The sequence below is a fragment of the Epinephelus moara genome, chromosome 4, assembly GCF_006386435.1.
Source record: "Epinephelus moara isolate mb chromosome 4, YSFRI_EMoa_1.0, whole genome shotgun sequence".
Taxonomy (NCBI): domain Eukaryota; kingdom Metazoa; phylum Chordata; class Actinopteri; order Perciformes; family Serranidae; genus Epinephelus; species Epinephelus moara.
The window spans coordinates 27,477,568-27,502,357 of record NC_065509.1 but is presented as its reverse complement, the minus strand read 5'-3'; the positions used below and the strand labels follow the sequence as shown (position 1 = coordinate 27,502,357).

General features: G+C 42.8%; 1 protein-coding gene across 6 annotated transcripts in view; it reads right to left on the bottom strand.

The window, feature by feature from the left end:
• Positions 1 to 24,790, bottom strand: part of atp11c (ATPase phospholipid transporting 11C) — a 62,332-nt gene that overhangs the window by 25,322 nt on the left and 12,220 nt on the right. For all 6 annotated transcript variants that reach the window (XM_050043243.1, XM_050043244.1, XM_050043245.1 and 3 more), the window contains exons 2-7: positions 14,679 to 14,798; positions 13,129 to 13,218; positions 6,055 to 6,135; positions 4,799 to 4,906; positions 1,976 to 2,104; positions 560 to 648 (exon numbers count right to left, since the gene is read on the bottom strand). In XM_050043243.1, the coding sequence (XP_049899200.1) occupies positions 560 to 648; positions 1,976 to 2,104; positions 4,799 to 4,906; positions 6,055 to 6,135; positions 13,129 to 13,218; positions 14,679 to 14,798 (617 nt within the window). The remainder of the gene's footprint in view (positions 1 to 559; positions 649 to 1,975; positions 2,105 to 4,798; positions 4,907 to 6,054; positions 6,136 to 13,128; positions 13,219 to 14,678; positions 14,799 to 24,790) is intronic.

Sequence of the window (24,790 nt, the reverse complement as noted above, 5' to 3'; positions counted from 1 at the left end):
GCATATATAATTCAATCTGTTAATACTGGAGTAGATGTGAACTTGAGGAATCCAAAACTGTGCAAAGTTCATTCATTTACACAGCTGTAAGTACTCAGGTTCGGAGGTTTGGGAGCCAGCTAATTACTGGTGGTTGGCCAGCAGCACGCTGTCGTTTTATTGACTCTGGATAGCAAGCATTTGGCGCTGTGGCTTACGTAGCCCTAGCACGTCTCAAACACCAATCTGATGCCTGGCTAAATGACAATTTAGCCAGGCCCTCCCAGTCCCAAGAGGGAGTCAAAGGCTGTCTGCTGACTGGGCTGAGATTCCTACAAGTGAATAAGAATCAACTGTGTGCTGAGCAGACCAAAGATTTCTGAGACACCAGGCCTGCTACTGCCATTCCTAATATAAAACAAACAAGGCATGCCAAAACCTCTCCACTTGACAATCTGCATGTTAATATTAGTCATTCGGGACATTTTCAACTGGCATTGAGTGAATCCATCGCCCAGCAAACCACAGGCAACGCATGCTTGTGGTGTAAACCTGTTGGGGCCACATGATAAGTGCATACTTGTAAAGGTCAGGCTGTGGCTGTTCACACTCAATGGTGGCGTTGAGAGATTCCAGATCCTTCTCTGTGTCTGGCACTGTGTAGTGTGTCTAGACAAGTGGAAGAGGCAGAGAGAGAGAGACAGGAGTGTGAGCGTTGACGGCTCAGGTCAAGTGATCATTTTTGCCGTCCTGACAACAGGGAGACAAAAGCGACCAGATACTGTGACTCACAATTTGACATTAAAAGGCACAAAGTCATGCTATTTCTGAGGAATGACACACAAGAGAAACATGAACTTTCTTCAGGGCAAAGCTGATAACTCCAACTGCACTATCTTTGAAAACAACTGTGCTATAAAGAGAGTTAAATTCCTATTAATCAGGGGTGTAGCGCTGTTTGTTCAAGTACTGCAGCTCACCTATGACACATACACATGCATGAACACAGTTACGTTGTGGCTCATTTCAAAGGTCATGTAACCTCTGTTCCTTTGGTGACATGCAGCTATTGACTAAGAAAAAATAATTTAATCCTCTGTGCAACTCCAAGACGACCACCAGCAGCTACCGGCAACTTTTAAGGTGGAATGTTTTCTTTGATTGTTACTCAATGCACACCTTAAATATCAATATGACAACTGTAACCTTTTTATTTGTTTTTATTGTCTCTCTTGCAAGCCATATGCTTTAGAGGCCGTTTACACGTACACGGTGATTTTGATAAACAGAGACATCTTCCTTCGTTTGTGCCCTTCATTTACACGCAAACGGAGATTTCTCCTCTGAAAACGAGTCTTTCTAAAAACTCCGGCCAGAGTGGAGATTTTGGAAAACTCCGGTTGCGCGTTTGCATGTAAACTGAGATAAACGGAGATAAACGGAGTTATAGGCAGCCACCGTCACAGTATGCGCCGGAACTTGCGCCTGTGTCAAAAGTGCGACCTATGTTGCTATGGTGACAATGGCTACATGGAAGGCTTGAGCTTCTCGTTACACTGCCACCTACAGGTTTGGCATGCTCTTGTGTATATATATACACGGGTAAGTGTAAACGAAGATCTTTTTGAAAACGGAGATGGTGAAATGTCCGTTTATAAAAATAGCCGGCAATGTGTAAACGGCCTCTTAGTAACGATCGGATGAAGCCTCTAAAAAATGTATAGGCTATGAATTTCTACCAGCTTATGCAAACTGCCAATATTGTATTTTCTCACTTGGAGAAAAAAGTGCTGCTGTTCAGATGTGCTCTGGCAGCACTACACCCCTGCTATTAATTATAAGAACTGCACAATTAATATAAGATACAAATATGCTCCTCTATACCCACTTCCCTTCTCCTAATCCAATAAAAACATAACAACTATAACTAATAATAAAACTACAACCGAACCATTCTGTTATGGAAAAATGGGGACAGCAGAGTGACCCGTCTTACTTTATGGTTGGACTCTCCATCCAGACTCGCTGTGGTAACAAAACACGTGTCATCGTCTCGACTAGACTGCAGCAGTATTAAATCACAGGGAAAGGTCTCGTCTTCCTCCACCTCCACAACGTCTCCAACCTGATCAAAGAAACATAACCAAACACCACTTGTAAAGACTTTTCACAGCTTGCTTTCTCCTTCTTCTTTGGTCGGATTTGGCACAAGATGAGTGACAGAAGTTTAAACAACCACAGATTTAAGTAATGTAACCACTGGGGAGCAGGACGACTCCAAAATAAACTTACATCACTGCCAATTCTCTTTCAAGTTGTTGTGGTTTATTTGTTAGCAAGCAACTGCCTTCTCAAAGATAAAGCATAAACAGAGTAACATGATCACGCCCGCAGAGTCCTCTGTCCGACCACTGGTCAATAATCACTCATCGCTCTGGTTTGGTGAGCCAGCTACTGACAGAAAATGTGTCTCTTTGGCTTGCTAAATGTTTATTTTAGCTTGAGTCCCTTTAGCACTAGGAGGTGGCCTTTGGTGAACTTATGTGAGCTCCTGTGCTGAGAGCAGCTGTCCAAAGTTTTACACAAAGCAACACTGTTTAGGTTTTGACAGCTGGATGATGACTCTCAGTGGTATCAGCAGCACTAGCAGCCCGTTCACAGCATCACAAGTCATTTGGTTCACTTTAAATACTGAAAATTGTTGATTAAAGGGACAGTTCACCCCAAAATCAAAAATGCATATTTTTCTTCTTAACTGTAGAGCAATTTATCAGTCTAGATTGTTTTGATGAGAGATGCCTAGTGTCAGAGATATCGGCCGTAGAGATGTCTGCCTTCTTTCAGATACAATGGAATTAGATGTCACTCAGTTTGTGGTGCTCAAAGCACCAAAAAATACATTTGAAAAACTCAGTAGGATTGTCTCTTTCCAGAAATCATGACCCACTTACTCAAGATAATCCACAGACCTTGATGTGAGCAGTTCCCTTTAGGATAGACTCACAAGTCAGTCTTTAGACGCTTTGCTTAACTAAAGACTGATGACTTTCTCCCTGATTTTGTGTAAATCTGCAGGGCGGTCCTTTGGTGGCTCGCTGAACTCTTGTGCTTGTAAACATAGTCCCACTAGAAACACGTGTAGCGGTACAAAATGGCTCAGTCGTGATCGCAGAAAACGCCGTCAAAGTTAGTGGATGTTTGTCGCGTTTGCGGCGACACATTCTCGCCAACTAAAAGAAACAAACATAATCTTTTACAAGGCCATGACTCATCCGGCCGGCCGGACTATAACGTTAGAGGGAATCACCTTGTTGTTTACAAATACTTCCGGGCAGAAAACCAGCAGAGCTTTTAGCTATATATGTGTATATATATATATATATATATATCACATTTTTCACATCACTGTATCACCGTTTAGACTAATCCGATGTTTGTAAAGTCTATAAACACAATGATTGAACAAACATTACTATTTCTGTGTGCACGTTTAGCTGGGCTAACCGTTAGCTGTTAGCCCTGTTAGCCGTTAGCAGTGTCTGTAATAGGTAATAACTCATTAAACGGTCCGTGAAAAAAATATCTTTTCCAGCGGATATCTTAGTTACAACATGATTGAGCTAGCAAAGCAGTTTTGTGTTGCTATGTGTGGTATTTATTCAGTTTTGGGAAATCACGATGTCTAGAAAGCATCAGTGGCTGCAGCTGACAGGGACAGCTAACAGCAGCAGCAAAGCTAACATCAGGACGTCATCTGTTAAAAGCCTCCCGTTGTCGGATACGACATGAAACTACTCCAGTTAGCTCAATCATGTTGTAACTAAGACATCTGCTGGAAAAAATATTTTCTTCACAGATGAGCACACGTTTGATAACATGGAGTTTAATCTCTCGGCATCCATTTTCAAGCTCTCTGTGTGTTTGTTTCCTTGCGGACGAGAAAAGGGGGAGCACACATTTCCGAGAAGGCGTGTCCTTTTCAAAAATGTAAGAGGTGTTGCTTTGTTGCTGGTCGTTTTCGCCAGTGTGTTAAACACACTTTAGAAAGGAGTGTCCCCAGACTATCAGAAGGCGGAGATCTCTGATTGTCTGGTGGCGAGACTACCTTTAGGACTATTTTCTTCCTAACGAGCTACATACGCCAACTGTATCACTTCATCAAAGAAAGCCTGCATCTACTGCTAACTCGCCTAGCACCACTGAGCTAGCTAACGTTATAGCTCAGCCGAAGAGGACGCCATTAATATTTACATCTCATGCTGTCACAAGCCTCTCATGCATGAGTAGATGCATTCTTCCTTCGGCGCAGTGATTTGGTTGAAAGAAAATAGTTCCTGAATGAAACTGCTCAAGGTCTGTGGATTATCTTGAGTCAGGTCATGATTTCTAGACATTGCTGTTGAGTTTCTCAAATGTATTTTTTGGCACTTTGAGCACCACAGGTCAAGTGCCATCAAGTTTTATTTCATTAGAGAGAAGGCAGACATCTCTACAGCCAATATATCCAACACTCGCAACTCACACCAAAATAATCCTGATTGATATTATTGCACAATAACCCTTGGACATCCATTAATGTTTGAAAAATACTGATACCTAAATAAACAGATAAGAACACATTGAAGAAATAACCTGCACAAACCACCCTGGACACATTATTAAGCATCACACCCATGTTTGAACATCTAATCAGTGGAGCATACAGAGCATGTTTCGCCCCTGTGCACAAAATTCCAAACACAGTCACGCCAAGCTGCCAGCAGCTCTTTCCTGGCCCCGTCTTTAAGGAAATATTTATTCCGACGGATGTGGCTGCTACCTTGATCTTCTCGCTCTCCTTCCGTATCCTCCGGCCTTGCTCTAGCACTGTCACTGGGTACTTATTCACCTCATTGTCAGCCTTGTGTCGTAGCCAGTCTTCATAGCCCTACGGCAACATATCAAAAATCAGAACTGCATTATTTGCTTAGTACAACAAAAAGGACAAAACTTTGTCTCTGAGGGACAGGACATTGATATCAGCACTGCAAGTTTGACAGGATCTCTCACCAATTACAAGGAAGAGTTTAAGACACAAAGAAATATCAGTGCATACAATACAATCTTTACATTTAGTATCTCATCATTATGTGGGAAAGAGTGCCTGCAGCAGCAGAATGGGATAGCAATTGTCCAGCAGTGCATTGGAACAGTATGCCATGAAATAATACTGAGTCGGGGAAAAATAATAATTCCTGGGGCTGCAGCAGCATAAGGCACAAAGCCTAGTGTAGACTTCATAAGTACTTTAAGATAGTGATGGAGATAGAGGAGATGGTGCAGAGATGCAGAGGGGAGAGAGGGGGGAACCAGAGTGTGTGCCAAGGCGGAGCCCGAGCCAGAAAGCGGGATTACCGGGAAAGGTGATAGGAGGAGAGAGAAAGTCTGGTTGAGTGATGCGGAGAAATGATGCCAGGTGGATGAAAGGGGGAGAGAGGGGGAGAGGGAGGGGAGGCATTCCACGGATGGTCACTTGAACTATACAGTTCACCTAACCCTGACTAATAGAGTCGGGCAGACCGCCTTGGTGTCCCACTTCAAAGCCTGGCTGAAGGCGGTCCAGCGCTATCAGCGCGTCCCATATATTTTCGGAGGGAAGTCCACCCACTATTGTGCATTTCAAAGCCCCAGCAGTAGACCGGCTAAAAAGCCAATCCTAGAACAATACATCTAAAGCTGGGACATGGAAGCAACAGAGTCAAAGAAACAGACCCTCCCCTTGATAATTTGTATCTCTGTAATAGACTCGCTCTCTTTCTCTCTCACACACATTCCCCGAGAGCCCATTTCATCTTCTCCCCAATCAGAATTCACCAGCAGAGCACATTAATACAAAACCCAAGAGAGCATTAGTCACGTACTTTATACAAAAATCACAGCAAGGGAGTTATGAAGGCAGGGGGGAGTTATTATGTTATATAGAGAGGGGGGATAGGGTATAATGCAGTGAGAGACAATATGAGGAAATGAGGACATGGCAGAAATCAATATAAAACATCCATTATCATCAACACTCATCTGCCTCATTAGGCTTACCTGCTTGATGGCGGTTACTGTAATCACAAAAAATAAGGGTAGGCCACTGGTGACTGGGCTGGTGGGGGTGTCCACTATCACCTATTGAGGAAAAATGAAGACAAATGTAACGATTACACTCAACAATACACATACATCACTTCAAATCTCACTGCAGCACATGTTTGTTTGTGGTTACAGAGTGAGGACTGTGTGGGAACGGTACAGAAGAAGGGGTAAGCACTCTAAATGCAGGGTGTAGTCTGTTGCTGTGAGGCGATTCTACTATTCCCTAAATTTAGTTCATCAGTAGGAAACACAGGGGAGACATTTACATTTTGGAAAGGAGCGAGGGAGGTTCTGGACCAGAACTTTTAATCAAGTGGGCCAGGGGCAGAGTGCTTAATCTGCAGGCATGCCAACACTTTGGTGACTCTGCCAAGGCATGGGAGAGGGCCAACACAAAGCTTTGTTGGACTCACCTTACCTGCCCGGGCTGTGCATAAGGGATGGGTATGTGTGTATGCATTCTATTTTTGTGTGTAATGAGAATAACACCTTTTTTTCCCACCAAAATCAGCTTGTGTGTGGGGGGTTTTAAAACGCAGGAAAACTTGCTAAACACAGGTGACAGACTACTTTACAACTGCCAGTAGACCAAAGATGAGTATGCATTTCTGAAGTCAAACTGGAAAAAAGGTAGTAGACAGTAGAAAGCAGCATGGAGGCCAGTGACAGTGTTACACTTCTCTTTACTTAAGCAGTTTCCCTTTCAATCTCAGTGCCAACTAAATCATGAAAGATGTTTGAGCGCTGCTTGGATGAAGACGGAAGGTATTTGGTGGCGACCCATCATTGCATCACACCAGCAAATAGGCTAAAATTAGCACATCTATCCGAGTGTTGTATTTCCATAACTGCCAATCAAAGCTGATAAATACCTGTGACTACTGCAAAGTCATTCATCCCAGGAGTGAATGCCAATTGCAACTTTTACCATTAAAAACAAAAGCCAGATATTAGTGGGTCTTAAGCCTAGTTCACAATACATGATTTTCACCGCGATTTTGACGTCGCAGAGGACGGATTGGGAGCCACACTGGGTCGGAGGTGAGTCGGCAGATAGTCTGCCACAACGAGTCCTCATGTGTGAACAAGCCTACGAGCAAGTCGCCCCCTCTTCTGCGACTGGGACCAGATATCTGGCATGCTATAAAACTGGAGAAGTGTGACACGACTGACAAAGAGCATCAGCCAATGAGAGGCGGGATACGTCCCACGTCAGCACGCAGGAGGACGGAAGAAATGTGAGGAGGACAAGCCGCAGGGTTGCCAGGTCTAGTCGCTTCTTTTGGGCTTGTTTCCATAGACCTGGTTGCTTGTTTCTCTCCCAAGATCTGGCAACACTGACCAGCCAGCAAGCAACAACAACAATGGCGGCGTCCACAGGATCACGGGGAGCACGTTGTGTTTGGACCCAGGCCCTGGGGGCAGATCTGATTCAACACTGGGAAGAATATCCATGCCTTTACGATGTGTCGTCTCCAAGTTTGGTGACGTCACCGCGTTATCTGGGGCTCTGTCAGCGAGGGCTCGGTGGAGAAATCTTGCGGTGTGCACACACAGGTCGTAACGCAGTTGGCGAGACTCCCGATGACAGTAACACACATCGCCAGGTATGAACACTCAAAAGATTACGATAGTCTCCGCGACGCAAAATCGGGGTGAAAACCATGTAATGTGAACTAGCCTTTAGTGTTTTTTGTGCAGTGGGAAAGGAGCTTAAATGTGGCCCCACTGATCAGGTAATCCCAAACAACCAGTTTAGGAGCAGCACCTGACCAAGGCTCCCAGCTAAAGCCCCAGCACACAAATGGCCTTGTGTGTTTTCTGTGTTCCTTAAAACCATCATAAGATGGATTTATCCTGGCATTTCTGATCCTGCAGAAAGCAGGCTGGTCTCCCCCTGAGCCGGAGTGTGTATTCCAGCACGCACAGACACAACACATCCAGCTCGTTGGTATTCTGACCAGGAGCATTACAAGCTGTCAGATAGACATCAGCTCAAGGAAGAGCAGGAGATGCGTTTTTGAAGCAGTCTCTGGTGTCACACAGACACACTCTGTACCCATGCAAACACACCCGCTCGCTCGCATATACACTCACAGAAAGTACAAGGGCAGGGAGTTAGTATCTCACCAGAGTTTTACTGTGATTACAATTAACTGGAGGATAAATCAATTACAAGGCAGAGATGGACTAGTGCACATCGACCATTTGGAGGAGTACAGATTCAGAGGAGAGTCTGCATTATATTTGTAGTGGTTGGCGATTCCGGTGAGACAGAAGCAAAAAGTATTCTGCCGCAGTAGCCTCAGGTGTAGAGAGCCAGAGGTGAGAGTGCTTCAAAAGAGCAGTGTATGTGTGCGTGAGCATTGTATAAGGGCCTCTGTGTTAAAGACTCATTACACCTTGAATATTGCCATAGGCTATGTAGCCAGTGGATTATTGACTGCCTCGAGGTTTACCCTGGTCAGTCAGCTCGCCACTGTTTGGCATGACCAGATCCTCAAAGGAGAACACTTCCCACTGGTGTGATGAACATTGGAGAAAGGTGATGGAGCACTTTATTTCTGCCTATTTTCATGGCTGGATTGAAGGTTGACTGATCACAGAAAGCGAAAAAAAGGCACCTGCAGGAGGACTGAGGACATCATGTCCCTCTGATGCAGCAGCCAGATGGCCCAAACCTGACAAAGGGTGACCACGGCACAGAGAGAACACTTTACAGAGCCAACTCTCGGCGTAAATGTTGTTTGATTTTTATTTATCTTTGACACTTCTATGGCAATTTTGATGGCAACTGTTCAGCAAAGGACTATAAAAAGAGATAAATGATGGTGGTGTCTTTTTTAGTATCAGTACATAAACAGTGATTCTAAAAAAAAAACCAACCAAATCTTTGATCTGACACTAAAATATCGTGTGAAATCAGACTTGACAAGCTTCACAGAACTGTATCAAGGACAGCCATCATTTCTGAACAGGGTGAGGGTGAAAACTGCCCTTTAATGCGTCAATAGTATCATTCTTGAAAAAATACTGCAACAGCAACCTCCTGAGAAAACTAAAACCTACACAAAACCTTCAGCTACTGTACTCCTGCCAAACAGTGCACAATTCTCCCCGAGCGTGTCTTTCACAGTTTATCCACGCTGATTCACAACAATCCCCACCAAACTTCCAGATGGCCAAATACCTTTCCTCCTCTGCACCAAACGCAAAGCCAAAACATCTCAGCAATAGGAGTGAACTGTGTGCTGCTGCTGATGTGCTGGTGTGATATCAGAGCTGCAGAGCGGAGCAGCACAAAGCCCTTCATCTGAGCCGGGAAGTGTGTCAGAGTGAGCGACAGACAGCAGATCCCCGGGGTTCCAGGGCAGCGCTGTGGGCCCCCGCGTCCTCCTTCCCCTTTGCCCTCTCGCCGCCCCCCCACTCTCTCCTCCTCGTCTCATCGCTTTCTCTCTCACTCTCTCACTGCACTCTATTCCCATTCGATCAAATTCAAGCAAAGACATGCAGGGCTATTTATAGCAGAGTGGTGCTTTTTTATCAGCCTGTGTCTATTTGTGGCACTCAGAAGTACAGAGGGCTTCCTGGCTGCTGACGTCAGCAGTGCAGCGCTGCAGAGAGATGGGTGGAATCAAAGAGAGGAAGAGAGAAAGAACGACAGAAGGAAAGAGACCAAATGACAAAGGGCGAGACAAAACGAGGGTGGGATGGAATCGGAGGACGCGTGACATTTGGCGGTTGGTAGAGCATTTGCATGAAGCCTCTCAGGGGAAGTGAGAAGGTTTATTTCTGTCTGCGAAGATGCGAGTGTAAAATGAGTGCACACGGAGCCTGTGTACCTGTTTCCCTCTCATCCTCATGCTCTGATATAATAGCAGGCTGCATGGGAAAAACTGAGTGGTTGGAATAAGGAGCCCCTCAAGAGAGGCTGGATTAGTGGAGAAACGCCAACCACGCTGCAGCTTGGGTAAACACCGTCAGCAAACCCCGGACACCCACTGAGTCATACATCAACATGCACAAGCACACACACGCACATACATACAATGTATTCACACACAAACAGTCTCTGCTGCACACATCACACACCGATAATCCTCACGTTTGTGGGAGTGATGCAAACATGCTTGGCGGTTTACTCCCACATAAGTGTACCGCATTAGCTCATGATAATTTCACACGTTAGCTCACAACTGTCCAAAATCCAGCACCTTCATCCATTAGCCGAGGATCACCGAGTTAAACCAGACAAACTGGAAAATAAAGGCTGTCAACTGAGCGTCCACTGTAAATACAGGAGGAAACAAGAGCCGGGGGAAAAATAAACACTGCAATTGATCTGCTATTGACTTAAGAATGATGGAATTACTTGGCGACAGCAGATATTTCTCAGTTTAGTGCAGTGCTGGGCTTCTGGAGGCAGTCACTGTGAGCTCATTCAGTCAGCATGCGGACTAGATAGAGCACATCCCTCTTGTGCAGACCTAACACCGGCACCTGTTTACACTAGAGGGCTGTTTGCCGCCATAGTTTAGCTTACTGCTAAAAGCAGAGAGGTTAGTTTCCATCTCCGTGGATCAGAAAAAAGGACAGAGAGAGACTGAGATGAGAGAAGAGCAAGTGCAGATGTAAGCAATAAATCTTTTGTTTTTTGTTCCCTACACCATCAACCAGTGCCACGTCCCAAAGAGGAGAGAAGAGGTCAGATAAGAGCACAGAGCAGGGGAATACAGATGCCAGTCAGAGCGTTTTAGCCAGTGCTGCTGGCCAGCTCACAGTTTCCACTCATGAGGACAGGGCCGCTCACACACAACACAAGCTAACAATGACAGACATGGAAAAAAAAATCTGGTAAAATAAGTCTTTTCTTTTCAGAGAATAACAAAAGCATTTACAATAAAATATATATGCAATTCAAAGCATACTTCTGTTTTGGGATTGCCCAAAATTACTGCATGTGACTTTTTGGGAGGGAGTGGAAGCTAAAATAAAAACTGTCTCAAATACAGATTTATGCTTCAAACCTTGTAACCCAATTCAAGGGAATTTCCCTACCGACATGTCGGATAAAAATAAAATCGACATGCTCCCGAGTCCTCCTACTGACAGCCCTTCAAAATCCAGTATTACGCTCACACATGATCTCACAACTCTGGTGCAATGGAAGCAAACGTTAGATGTGACATGCAAAAAGCTAGCCTGCAATCTAATGGATACTTCTTTAGAAAGATGGACCTTTGTAACATTGTAGCCTACCTTTTCAATTCAAAATTCAAATGTATTAGTCTAAAAACAAACTAGGTGGGATTAATGTACATTTGTGACTATGCACGTGTGTGTATGTGTGTATCAGGGCTCAAAATACTTTCTCTGTACATGCACTAGTGCATATAACTTTGAAAATTACACTTGTCATTTTGTTGTTGTATATTTATTCACACCAATATGCACCATTTGGTGTTTTTGTCCTGGCACTTCTGCCACAGCCGCAAACAGATCCAGCCTAAATTGCAGTCATGTGCGGTGAAACTATTTCAAATGTTGCATGGTCATAGGAAAATTTTGAGAAGATTCTCAGCAAACTTAATATGAAAACGTTTTATTTTATTTAGATATTTGTTATATTAATACAATAATTCTAACAGAATAGACCTCTAAACTTAGATCACCAACTTCTCATGATTAAAACACCTTTAAATTCTATTTTTGAATATGAATTAGACTAGATGTGACAGAAGGTATTGAAAAAAAAATATTTTTTTTTTTCATAAAATCAAGCACTGAAATCCCACATGAGGAGGTTTGTCCTGTGTAGTGATACATTTTGATATTTAATTTGTGTCGCTGGGACATATAACATGGAAGTTATTGAAAAAACTGCCATTATTTTCTTTTAAAAGTATTTATGTAAAATAAATTAGCAAGACATCAATAATGAAAATAAGTTTCCGACATGACACCAATTTAGTAAAAATTTTTAATTAATTTTCACTAATATTGGCAAGCAAAGGTTTTCAAAATAACAGTGGTTTTGTGTCATTTAAAGAGTAATACATTGATGAGCCCCCAGCAGTCAAACAGAGGGCTGAGAAGCGAGCTAGCTGTCCTCCTCCCACCAACATCGGGTGACACTGAGTAAGAAGGCGCCGCTGGGTCAGGAGTGTATGTCTGTCAAATATCCAGCTCATAACTAACCTCACCACAGTGCAGCCACAATTGGCTTGATTGCAGTGTATTTCGGTGCTGCTGCTGCTGCTTGTTTGTGCGTGCGCTGTTAGTGTCTTCTTTAAGCCGCAACATTAAATCAGTTATTAATTTCTGTTTCGCTGCATAACAAAATGGACATGTGGTGTGAGAGCATGAGAAAAATGTCACCTGTGGTCAACAAATGCGTGAGTTGACAGTACAGGTTACGTGCACTGCCGCATGTAGAGCTGAGAATTACGCGTGCAGCTCAAATTTTACACGTACTACAGTGCATATGCATGTGGTATTTCCTGCACTCAGGATTGCCGAATATTAAATGATGTGTGTGACACAGGTCAAGGAATATATCTATTCTTAAAACCTTTTAAAAAACCACTGACACACATGCATGCACAGTGGTCATGCCCTCAGGGAAGCTTTAGCAATTTTGACACCAGCTATGACTGCACACCTGTTTCAAACATCCTGTACAGTTCACACATCTAGTATCTGTGTCACACCTTTCATGTCCACATGCAAATGGACACACTCTCTCACACTCTCACAGAAGTTTCTCACGGGATACATACACACTGTACAGGTCTATTTAACACAGGTTGTAAAGCCAAGTTGGATGGGACACATTAACTCACTGAGATTGATCATCAACAGGCTTAAACCCACTTCATATGTTAAAGGAGAAGGTATGTGTGTACATGCAGGCCCTCAAAACACAACACCACAGTCACAACCGGAAACCATGAAGTCATTATTTAACATAAATAAACAAACCCTTATCTGTGTTTGGGTTGACACACTGACAAAGCTTGTCCTCACCTGCACCAGGAAGATGATAAGGAAGTAGAAATTGGCAATTCTTCTAAACTGTTCAAACAGGTTCTTTGGTAGAAAGTTCCAAACTGTATACTGTGGGAGGAAAGAGAAAAACATGCATGTTAAGTCACAGAAAAATAAAATGGGTGTTAGAGTTCATGGCTCGCTTTTTACTGCTCTTTTCTGCATAATTTTCCCATTCAGCCATGATGTTTTTCAACAGAACTTAGGGAGGTTAAAGAAAGGCTTGGCAAGGGGAGAGAGATTAGAGGCATTCAATATTCAGAGTCTTGCATATGTGCTTTCAGCCTGTGCTGGGGAGGGGGGAGAGGAGAGGCAACTTCAATAGCTCCGAGTCTCTGTTCTTTGTACTGCCTAGGGAGTCGACCCTTGGGGGACCACAGGTATTCCATTGATTCAGATTAGAGATTTATCTCCTTAATTTGGCTACCTTTGAATGCAGAGCCGATGAACTTATCAGGTTGGTGACTGTATCTGGGCGTTTTGTTCTTTTTTAAGTGGCCGTGACTGCTGATGCCATCGGGGCTGAAGCGACACTTTTATCTGCTTTAAATCCCTGAGAGACGGCTCGACAATACCCTGCTGGTAACACGGTGCCACACAACAAAGTACGAGGGTGAAAAACACAAATACATGCATGTGCGCGCGCACACACACCCGCACAGAAACAGCAATAAAGCACTGTTTATGAAGGGGGATGTCTGCATGGGGATAGTGTTGAAATGCAGCGGCAGCAGAATGGCCCATCTCATTTTGCCAGAGAGAAAAGAGAGTGAAAGTAATGAGAAAAGGGGGGTGGCGGCAGCAGCGGCGAGGGCGGTGGTGCAGTAGCAACCAGAGCAAGAGAGGAGAGGCGGAGATTGGACATTGCGGAGTGCAAAAGCAACAGGATGATGGAGAGCAGAGGCATGGAGGAGCATAAACACTACAGCCGGGGTAATTAAAGGCTGTTTACCCTGACATACTGGCAGGAGCCAATTGATTGGCCCATCCTCACTGGGACCCTCTGCACCACTATAAATCCCACTGCCGTCTTAACACTCACATTGCTTCCTCCTCCTCATCACTTTCACCCTTCATATCAATAAGCAAAGCAGCCAGCACCTGTCTGAGCCTGACGCTGACACAGTACTGAGAGGTGAGATTTAGGTGAGGGGGGGGAGGGTAAGTGTGGTCTATCAGAGCCCAGGGGGAAACGACCAAATTGCCCACCCTGCCAGTACATTAATAGCAGCCATGTATTTCACTGCCACAGCTAGTGCTCCCCTGACAGACAAATAATCGCCTTCCGTTGGGAGCGAAGACAAGCGCGTGGAGAGGCAGTGGGAGGAGGAAGAAAGAGAAGAAGACACAGGAATGCTCAGGACTGCTCAGGAGTTCATTCCAAGTGTTAGATAAGAGGAGAAAAATGCCAGAAGGCAGGTGAAACACAATCCGCAGAGGAGCTGGGAAACAAACAGAGGTATATGAATTTTATCTTGGTGTATGGCCAGACTGGAGCCCTGGCATGTGTGTGTGAGTGTGCTTCGTACCTTGGAGGACACAATCCTGTTATCACAGAACTTGGGTGGGATGAAAGCCTCATTGGTGGAAGATGACCGATGACCAACATAGATAGTCCTACTGTCCACTCTTCTTTCATCACCGCCGAGCTGGAGGACGGAGCAGTGGAGGGGGGGGAGAGATGGGAAGAGATAAAGATAAAAAGAGAAAGCAAAGAGTGGACATGTTAGTAATTCTCAGTACGTCTCTTCACTTAAAACAGAGATTAGAACTTGAACCAGCCCGGTTACATCTAAACAAATACAAAATGCTTATCATACAAGAAACAAGAATTACTTGAGCGTAAGCCAGAATTAGACCCACTAACTGCAGCAAGGGGGATGTAGAATAAATCAATGAAAACAAAAGACTTGTTTTATGGTGCATTGTTATTTTAGGTGCAGCAAATCCACAATGATCACACAGGATTTGTTGTGGCCATAAAACATCTTACAGTCTGATGGGGCCTAAATTCCACCCACAGGTCAAGAATTAAGAGATTAGAATTTATACAGTGGTGCAGAAAATTATAAAGACTTGAAAAGCACTCAACTGTTGAGCACGAGCCAATAACTCCGAGAGGGGACAAAGAAAAGTATGACAAGGATCACCGGGCCAAAATGGTGATTGTGCGAGGACTATAACTTAATTCCTCCTCTCCCAGGTGGTCACTCATCGATGATAGACGAGTCATAAATGCGGGCAGCCGGGAGAAAAAATGCTGCGCTCAGATTTATGGGTTGAGCCACCTTGTTGTGCTGCAGATGGCAGGGTGATATGTGCACACACACAAAAAAGTGTGCATGCAAACATTAGCCAAATGTCTGACAGAGGACAGACTCCAGGACGCGGGTCAGGAGCCAGAGACACGCTGGACTCCCCTCAACATGAAGTGGCCGGGGCATTCCTCTTCCATAAAAGGCAGGTAGGATGAATCACAGAGGAAGGAAGGGAGGGCAGATTGTTGTCTTAGCTTTACTTTAAGAAAGCTTTCCTTGCGTAAATGTCACAAAAAACAGTATAAATGATGACCCAAGATGGAAAGTGTCAGGTAGGACCTTTTTCTTTTTGAATTTAAAATCAGTGTGCCGCACTGCGCGGAGCTGATTGGGTTCATTCTCCTGTGTGTGGAGTAACCTGGGGCTGCAACAGCACTCGCTTCATAACTCTAAGTGCAGAAATTCATACATTAACATTATTTTTAGGCTTGTAAGCTCTTATTGTTCCAAGCACTGTTAAAAGTTTATAACAACAGTGGCTAAGAAACAGGATTTCATGTGGAGCAGTCATGTCTGAACAATGCTGTTTAATAGGGGAAAAGCAATACAGATCCAGTGTATCATATTAGTGCATGCATCACTACAATTAAGATTTATCGTCATTAAAGCTACAGTTGGTGACCCACACGGTCATAAATGAGACAGATAATCTGTAACAAAAGAAAAAATCCTCCTCCTCGTAGTGCTTCTAATGGCATTTGCTAGAATCCACTGCACGTGAATGAAAACAACCAACCAGAGCTGAGAAGTCTAACGCAGCTGTCAATCATGTCAATCACTGCTCATGAACTGCGGTCAAACTGCCAAACTAGGCAGCACTGATCAAAAACAAATCAAGATTTTGTTACTGCATTGCCTATTTCTTACCTAAAATGTTTTCAGACACATATTTCAGTGCACTGTTTAGCTGTGAAATGAGAGGGTGGTGCTTTGTTCGGGTTTGACTGTTTTCTACTCGGTGGCCAGGTCACAAACTTTCTCATTTTACAGCCAAACAGTACACTAAAATTCATCCTTCAGTCATTCATTGTCCATAACCGCTTGTCCTGTTGCTGGCTGCGGGGGGCTGGAGCCTATCCCAGCTGACACCTGTCACCTGCATGTGACAGCTATCCCAGCGGGGGTGCACCCTGGACAGTTCGATAGATGATTACAGGGCTAACACACAGAGACAGACAACTATTTACAGTCACATTCACACGTACGGGCAATGTAGAATCACATACATACAGCTTCCGATGACCGATGGACTGGGGCCGGAAGCCCCTACCTTAGGTTCAAGCCAGGAACCCTCTTGTGACAGAATCATGATTCATATTTAATCAGCGGTGCCTAGTTTGTCAGTTTGGCCGCAGTTCACAAGCTGTGATTGACATGATTGGCAGCTGCTTTAGAGACTCCTCGGCTCTGATTGGTTGTTTTCGTTCAAGTGCTGGGGATTCTTGCAAACACTATTACAAGCACTACAAGGTGGCGGAGGAACATGATTCTTATTCACAGATTTTCTGTCTCATATACTGCTGTGTGGATAAAGTGAGTTTCTGTAAATACGACAAGAAGTTATTTTTATAAAAGTTACCAGCTACAGCTTTAAATGGGATCCTGAATGAATCCAAATTGCGCACAGGCACACATGACATTTTTCTGTCCTAGAGAGAGCAGCCCAGAAAACTTGGCCTATGCTGTTCTCTCAATGGCCTCAATTTCTATTCCTGACATCCCACACACAAGGAATCCTGAGGCTTTGGGTGGACAGCCACAAGGGCTGCAGGATCATGATAGCGACAAAGCCAGTATACTGGATCAGCCAGAGCTACTACACCCTTTGATTCTACCTCCTCTTCTTTCTTATCCTCAAGCGTGTTCCTTATCTTACCATGCATGAAGACTTCTCCCACCTCTTTCAAGGGTAGACTAACTGATCAGTCAATAATCATTCTGAAGATATTACAATGATGAGCTGTTGAGTACCAAATTAGATCAAATTACATCTACTGTATCTGTATATGTGTGTCATCAGATAAATGTCTCTTTTCAAGGAATCTTGAGGTCATATTAGAAAATCTGAGGTGCTTCTGGGAAACTATACTGCTGACAGGTGATGTTGGTGAAGATTCTCAGTCATCCAGGTCATGGTAATCTTAAGTGATATATCGTAGGCAACCCTAATGAAACACATCACAGCCAGGTGAGTCAACAACTCAAATGTGACCTTAATGACTCTGAAACTCAGAGCTCACAGGTGACCTCAACAGGGTTCACACCTACACAGGTTTTAAAGCCTGCAACTCTGCACCGGTCCATTAGAACTGAAGAAGCCTCTTGGATGAGAGGTGAAATGTCTTTAAGAAACTCAAGCAAGTCCAGTTGCCTATGATATAGCACTTATGATTACTGCTGACAATATTTTCCATTTATCCTCCAAAAAAATCTATTATTTCTATGTATTCTATTTATGTGTCACATGGGTATTAATAGCCTGAGGTTGAGCCTGTCTGTCTGCTTCCTATCTGTGACACCTTACTGATTTTATCACTGTGGTTCATGAACTTTCGACTACACATGTCCTCAGCTCCGAACTGATTTCTACCTGCTGTTGTTACTCATTTAATAAGGAAGTGTGACTAGGGGTGTAAATCACAAATCATGATACTGCACAAAAATTTAAACGTAACATTATTGGTTTTGCTCCCATTTTTTACAGGTTTAAATAAAAGATCTAAGACTTTTTTGATGCACTCAATAGATTCATTTCCGTCAAATTTTGGTCACAAATTTGTTAACATCCGTGTATGTGAGCACTTCTTACTACACAGGTGTGCCTTGGGATGGTCACAAAATGTTCTGCTCTAAAAATGTGCAGTTTGATCGCAACAGCAAAATGGCACAGATATGGCAGGTGCCATTGGTATGCTGACTGCAGGAATGTCCACCAGACCCGTTGCCTGTGAATTGAATATCCATTTCACTACCATAAGCATCTTCAATGTCTTTCCATTCATTTGGCAGTACATCCAACCAGCCACACTAACGCACGAGTGCGTTACGATGACCAACTGCTGTCATCTCAAGACAGAAGAGCTTTCCTGAGACGGTTTCTGAAAGTTTGCGCAGAAATTCATCAATTGCGCGAACCAATTACTGTATCAGCTGTCCAGGTGGCTGGTCTTAGATGATCTTGCAGGTGAAGATGCCGGATGTGGGGGTCCTGAGCTGGTGTGGTTACACATGGTCTACGGTTATGAGGCAGGTTGGATGTACTGCCAAATTCATGGAAACTGCATTGAAGACTGCTTATGGTCGTGAAATGAACATTCAGTTTATGGGCAAGAGTGCTGGCGCTAAGAAGGAGGTGTGCTTGGATGGAACTGGTGACAAAGACGTACCCTTGGAATTTCAAAATAAAAACATATCCTAAAGATGATATTATGTATCGATGTTTTCACTTTGCATTGATAATACTGGAGCATTGATCACTGAATTGATATATCAATTCAGATCGAAGTCTCATTACACCCCTAACTGTGATTTAGGTTTTCTCACTCTCCCTCTCGCACTCATTTCTACGTTATGTGAACTGGTGGAGAGAGACAGACAACAAACCTGTACAAATCATTTTTTAACAAGCTTGTCTACCCACAAACATGCTGCATCTTGCAAAGTGCAATCCTGTAACGTCAACTTGTTTTCCAGTTTTCCCCTTGTTTCAGCTTCACGTTTTAAATGGGACATGCCTTCAACTGAAGTGTCCCAGTCACAGCGAGGTGACCAAGATTTTTGGTTTTCCCCCATGAGCAAGTTCATACACGCGTCATGAATGTGTTCAATCTTTATATGAATAATCCCTCTGTAGCACTGACAATTTCCAAAATAAATCTATCCCAATAAAATGTGGGGGAAAAAAACATTTCATGCTCTATGCACCTATAGAAATGGGTGAGGTGAGCAAGTACCTAAATCAATAAGTAAGAACAAAAATTTCTGTATTTAAAAAATATTCATGGGTAGTCCAACTGTGTCACAAATACCTGATTTTTATATTATATTCAAAAAAATATATTTTTTTTTTTGATTTTCTACATTAAAAGCATTATTTTAGATGGTGGCTGTATGAGTGTATGGTTGATCAAACTTGAACAAAGTAATAAACTAACAGTCAAAATCAGCACCTGAAAAACAAGCTTGTGCATGTCCCACACTATCCATGTGTTTCTCCCACGAAACTCAACAACATTATAAGTGAAAACACTTCCAACCAGTTCTTCAATGCAGTTGCACTTTTAGCTCAAGCACAAGTTGTGCAGCTAATACTGTGCCTGTAAATTATTAAGGTTATGCAAGCCAATGATCTGCTTCATCTAATACAAAGGCCAGCAACATGTGGGTAGAGGGGACACATTACCATGAACATCTGATCCTGGACGAGTGCCAGGGAACGTGTGAATTACGGCCACCTGGACAGCGAGCTGCCCAAAGTCTGTTGCCGACAAGAGGTTAGATCAAAGAATAGCCTCAAACACTTGGAAGCCTAAAGTTATGCATGCAGGAACAAACATGGCCTGCATAACTTCAGTTTATGCAATAATTTGCTTCTCATTAACGGTCAGATAACACAAAATAAAGAAAAACTCCTCGTCTTAATTCCGAAATATTTCCCATCGTCTCCCCAGTCCAGACTAGAGAAGGGAGCCAACAGCCTTACATAATGCTCCCTTATGCATGAGCAGCCATGTTCACACCTCAGTATGGTTGTCAAATCTACCATCCCCTACCCGCTCGGCACACACTGACACTCCTTCAGCAGGACCGGACGGACCGGGCTGCCAGAGGATGAAGGGGGAGAGTGGGAGGAGGGAGAAAAAAACGTGTGAGAGAAAAGGAAGTACAACGGCATCCAAGGACACAAGCACATCCAGGTTTGCTTTATCAAACAACAACCAGCCCCCAGGAGGAGCAGTAAGCCAAGGACACCCTCACGGACTACTTTGTTCATTTATTTGAATCAGATGCAGAGTTTCTGGCAGTTATCCTTCCTCTGTGTTCTCTGAAAAAATGCCATCTACAAATGTACTTGCAGCATTCCAGATATGCAACACAGCGATCAGCTAACATAACATTAGGAGACGATGTAGATGCGGAAAAAGCAATCATGTACAAAGGGCTGCGCACGCAAAATACAAAATGCAAGTAAGGAACAATTTACAAAACAAATTAGCCTTAAAAGGCCCTGCAAAGGGCTCTGGCTTGTAGCGTCAGGGTAACAGGTCAGACGGTCAACAGTATTCATTGGCTGGCTTCCACTAATGCCAATCTCTCACCTGTGCCCATCTCTTTAGGACTGATTATGCACAAGGGGCACGCTTATGCGCAGTTTCAAGGTCGCAGGCCTTTCTGATAAACAAACACCACAGAAACGCTGCAAAAACCTACATAAGCCAGCTGCGAGCCTCGGAGATGATTCTGAAAAAGAAATGTTGGCACCTACACACACACATAACTCATGCTGAAAATGAGACTCTGCATAAAATGAGGAAGCGGTCCGTGCCCTGGGGTCCTAAAGATAAGAAAGAACTATTGAATGGCCATTGATTTAGTGGCGAATTCACTGTAAAATATAATGAGGGTCAGACCATGCAGCCCACTTCATTTTTGAGCGGTTACGTGATCGTAATGCTCATCTCAAAAATAGTGAGCTAAAGGCCAAACAGGAAATGCTAATGTAAGGAAAAAATAGAAGTGATTTCATTATCTATACCTCATTGTCAAAGGTCAACGCAGCCATTGGATGCCAACGATGTTAGCAAGTAAAGCAAAAAGTGACCAAGAGTCAAGCGCCAGTATGTCAACGGCTAGCAGCAGATTCACCCTTGATGAAAAAGCATCGGCTACGAATGGAGATCAATAACGCAAACATCCAATGCTCGATTGAGCTGAGACGTTGCTCAGTCAGGAATAAATGGTGCATTAGAGGATTGAGTAAGTCTGAAACTTTACATCAAATAATGCTCTAAACTGAATTATGCGAAGATTGTGACACCAGCACAGGATGGGACAGAGGGGAAAGGTGCTTCACTGAGAGCAAGGGGGGGTGGTGGTGGTGGTGGTGGTATATATAAGAGTGCATTCAGCTTCTGCCAAAGCGCCAACGATGACTCGGGTCTGATGACACTGCGTCCTGTCACACCATCTCACTATTCAGTGACTATCTCGCTTTGTCACAATCTCCACGCTGTTTGCTGAACACAGTGAGTAACCAGAAAAGTACAAAGACATTTACACTGTAACACAATCCATCACAACAGTAGCAGTAAAATCTACATTATAATTTGTGCTGTAGACTGTGGTGTGCATTATAATTCCTCTATATATGTAAACAACGTGGATAAACTAGTCTAAGTCTAAAAAAAAAGGAAACGTTTGAAAATGGTAATATTTATTCCTGCACTGATGGATTCAGATGCATCGTCATCTCTTCATCTCAGCTGGAAAACCTGTCAGCACCTATAACCTAAGTAGGATGTGTAACGTGTAATGTAAATAGCCACAGTGCATCCACCCTGTCAAATATAATCTCTGTTAACTTCACTATGGGCAATAAAGGCATTGTGGAAGTTGAGCCAATGCCATATAAGCTAGGGCTTCAACTAACAGTTGTTTTCATTATTAATTAACCTGCGGCTTGTTTTCTTGATTAATCCATTATTTGTTTAGTCTATGAAAAGTCTAACAACAGTGATATATGCCCAGAAAAGCAATTCCATTGGAGGTGGGGGCAAAAATTATGACACATGCAAAACACATGCATCCTGTTTACGCTCTTAGCTCTGCTAATTCCTGAGTTGTGGTGAGAAAGGCTGAGCGTGAGCAACCGCAAATCGATACCAGCCGTCCGGCACCCCCTGGTTTAAAAGCTGGCACATGGAAGCATTCTTGTTTCTATTAAGTTAAAGGGAAAAGAGACCTGAGCAAAAGTTCAAAGTCTTTTATTGTTAAATGTACAACGATTACAAGAACAGTCACTGCCATTGCAAAACTTTGGTCTCAGACTCCCTCCAGGTATGAAATTTAGATACGTATAAGAAATAGAAATAAAGAATAATATCAATAAAATCACACAAGTACAGAAAATGTCAGAAAATAACTGTATTTTGGGAAATGGAATGTAAAGAGCTTCAGCACATACTAGGATATGAGGTTCCTAACAGTTGTTTGGTGCTTTTATCCATGTAAATTTTGGGGGGGAAATGTTATTGCTAGTGATAGATATTTGATCGAAATATAGCTAGTAGCAAGTAAGAAAGCTATCACTAGGAACACCATCAATGAAGGACCAGTGGCTAACAATTATGGAAGAAATCTTTTTAGTTAAGTAACTGACACATACTGAGACTTTTTGTTTCGTTAGCTCTCATTATTTTTCAGTTATTTAATTATTTTCTTATGCTCTTGTAACTGACATGTCAACGTCACAAAAACTGATTTATTAAAGATTAAAGTGAAAAAGAGAATATTAGATATAAAGTAGTGCAAGTTAAAATAAGGGATAAAATATTACAAAGTATGAAAAAAAGATCAGTAGTGCAATGAATACACAGAATGTAAAATGTATATGCATAACGACAAATAAATATGTACATGCAGAAGTGCAAACAGTTTGGGAGGTAGACAGGTAAAGGGACAAAGTGACAGTGACCAAAGGGATAAGCTCGGAGGACAGAAGTTCAACTGTCATGAGACACACTATTTGCAAACTAAACTAAAATATTTTGGGAACACAACCAGCATGAGAAATCATATTGTACGTTATGTAAATGTGCTCCATCATGATGCATCAATAATAGTTTTATATTTGCATCTTAGCCCTGTGTATCACAACTGATGCGAATTTTGAGATTCCCACACATATCAACATATGTCTGGCATATTTGCTTTAAAAATGACTCCAACGATGTATCAATTATCAAAATAATAACCAAATGATTTGCTGTTCGTATAATTGATTTATCTAATAATTGTTTCTGCTCTAACAATCACACAATCAAATCCAAAGTAAGTCAGATGTGACAGTGTGAGGGACAACCTGCTGTAATTCTTTCTTTTTTTTTCATTTAATAGGGACGATGCGACTGAACATATGTAGTTCTAATACAGAGAATGGGACTGATGTGTTGCACAGAGAGTTTATAGCTATTGCTAATTTTCAACTCTTGTCCCTAGTTGGGTTTTTACATGTAGACCTAAAATGTCATACAACCACAATACACTATCGGCATGGAAGGCAAAATAAAATGCAACATTTTGTATATTGTGACAATACTGTTTGACTATTGGTGCTTTCAGAAAACATAGATAAGATTTATTATTATCATTATTATTATTGTTGTTATTTAATATTAGACAATATTTTTATATTTCATGTATTTTTTATAATTTTTTTTAATATATTTTTTGATAAACAGTCATCAGTTAAGTGGATATAATGACTAAGTGGGTAGACGCCATTAATACAACAGCTAGAACAGTCTGGTAATTTCAGAAAATGACATCACTTTATTGTAATGCAGCCTTTAAAACCAGTAACAGACAACACTTATGGTATTACGATACCCACAATCTATCTATTCTCATATCAAAATATCAATGTAGCACTGATATATTGCTCAGCCCTTCCCAACAACTGCTGTTATCTAAGTGCTTCTGCCTGTCAGGGCTGCTCCGGACAGCAAGTGTCTAATGCTTGCATCTTTAGTTGTTAAGTTCGGTGTCAAGGTTTAACTAAAGCGTGTCTCCAGCAGCATACACGTGTATCTCCAGACGAGGAGTGTTTGGTGTCAAACGAGTTAAACTGACAAGCATCTCTAAGCAAACAGGCAAATAAAGATGCTACCAGGATGCGCAGAAGGGAAAAGGCCAGTGACAGCAGGTGGGACATCAGTACAGAGTGTTATTCACCCCGACATGAATAGATTTCGAGGTCAAATAAAATCGATGCTGTAACATATTCTTACAAAAGTGTTGAAGCAAATTGAAATTTTAAAAAAAGCAAGCCCAAAAGAATACAGTGGGTTAAAGCTTGTCCGCTCATGTGTTTTTTTGCATCTCTGGCACAGGCGAGAAAAACACACAAGCTCCTTCAGTGCAGAATGCAGGAGCTGTGCCATTAAGCTTCAAAAAAATCCACTGAGAAAATCTACTTAAACACATTTAATGAGGTGTGAGGGAGCTGTGTGAAGAAGAGAGCGCACTGGGGACCTGTGCTTGTACTTCTTTATGTCCTGCACGTGTACTAATAACACTCGGCGCTACACTGAGAACGACAGATT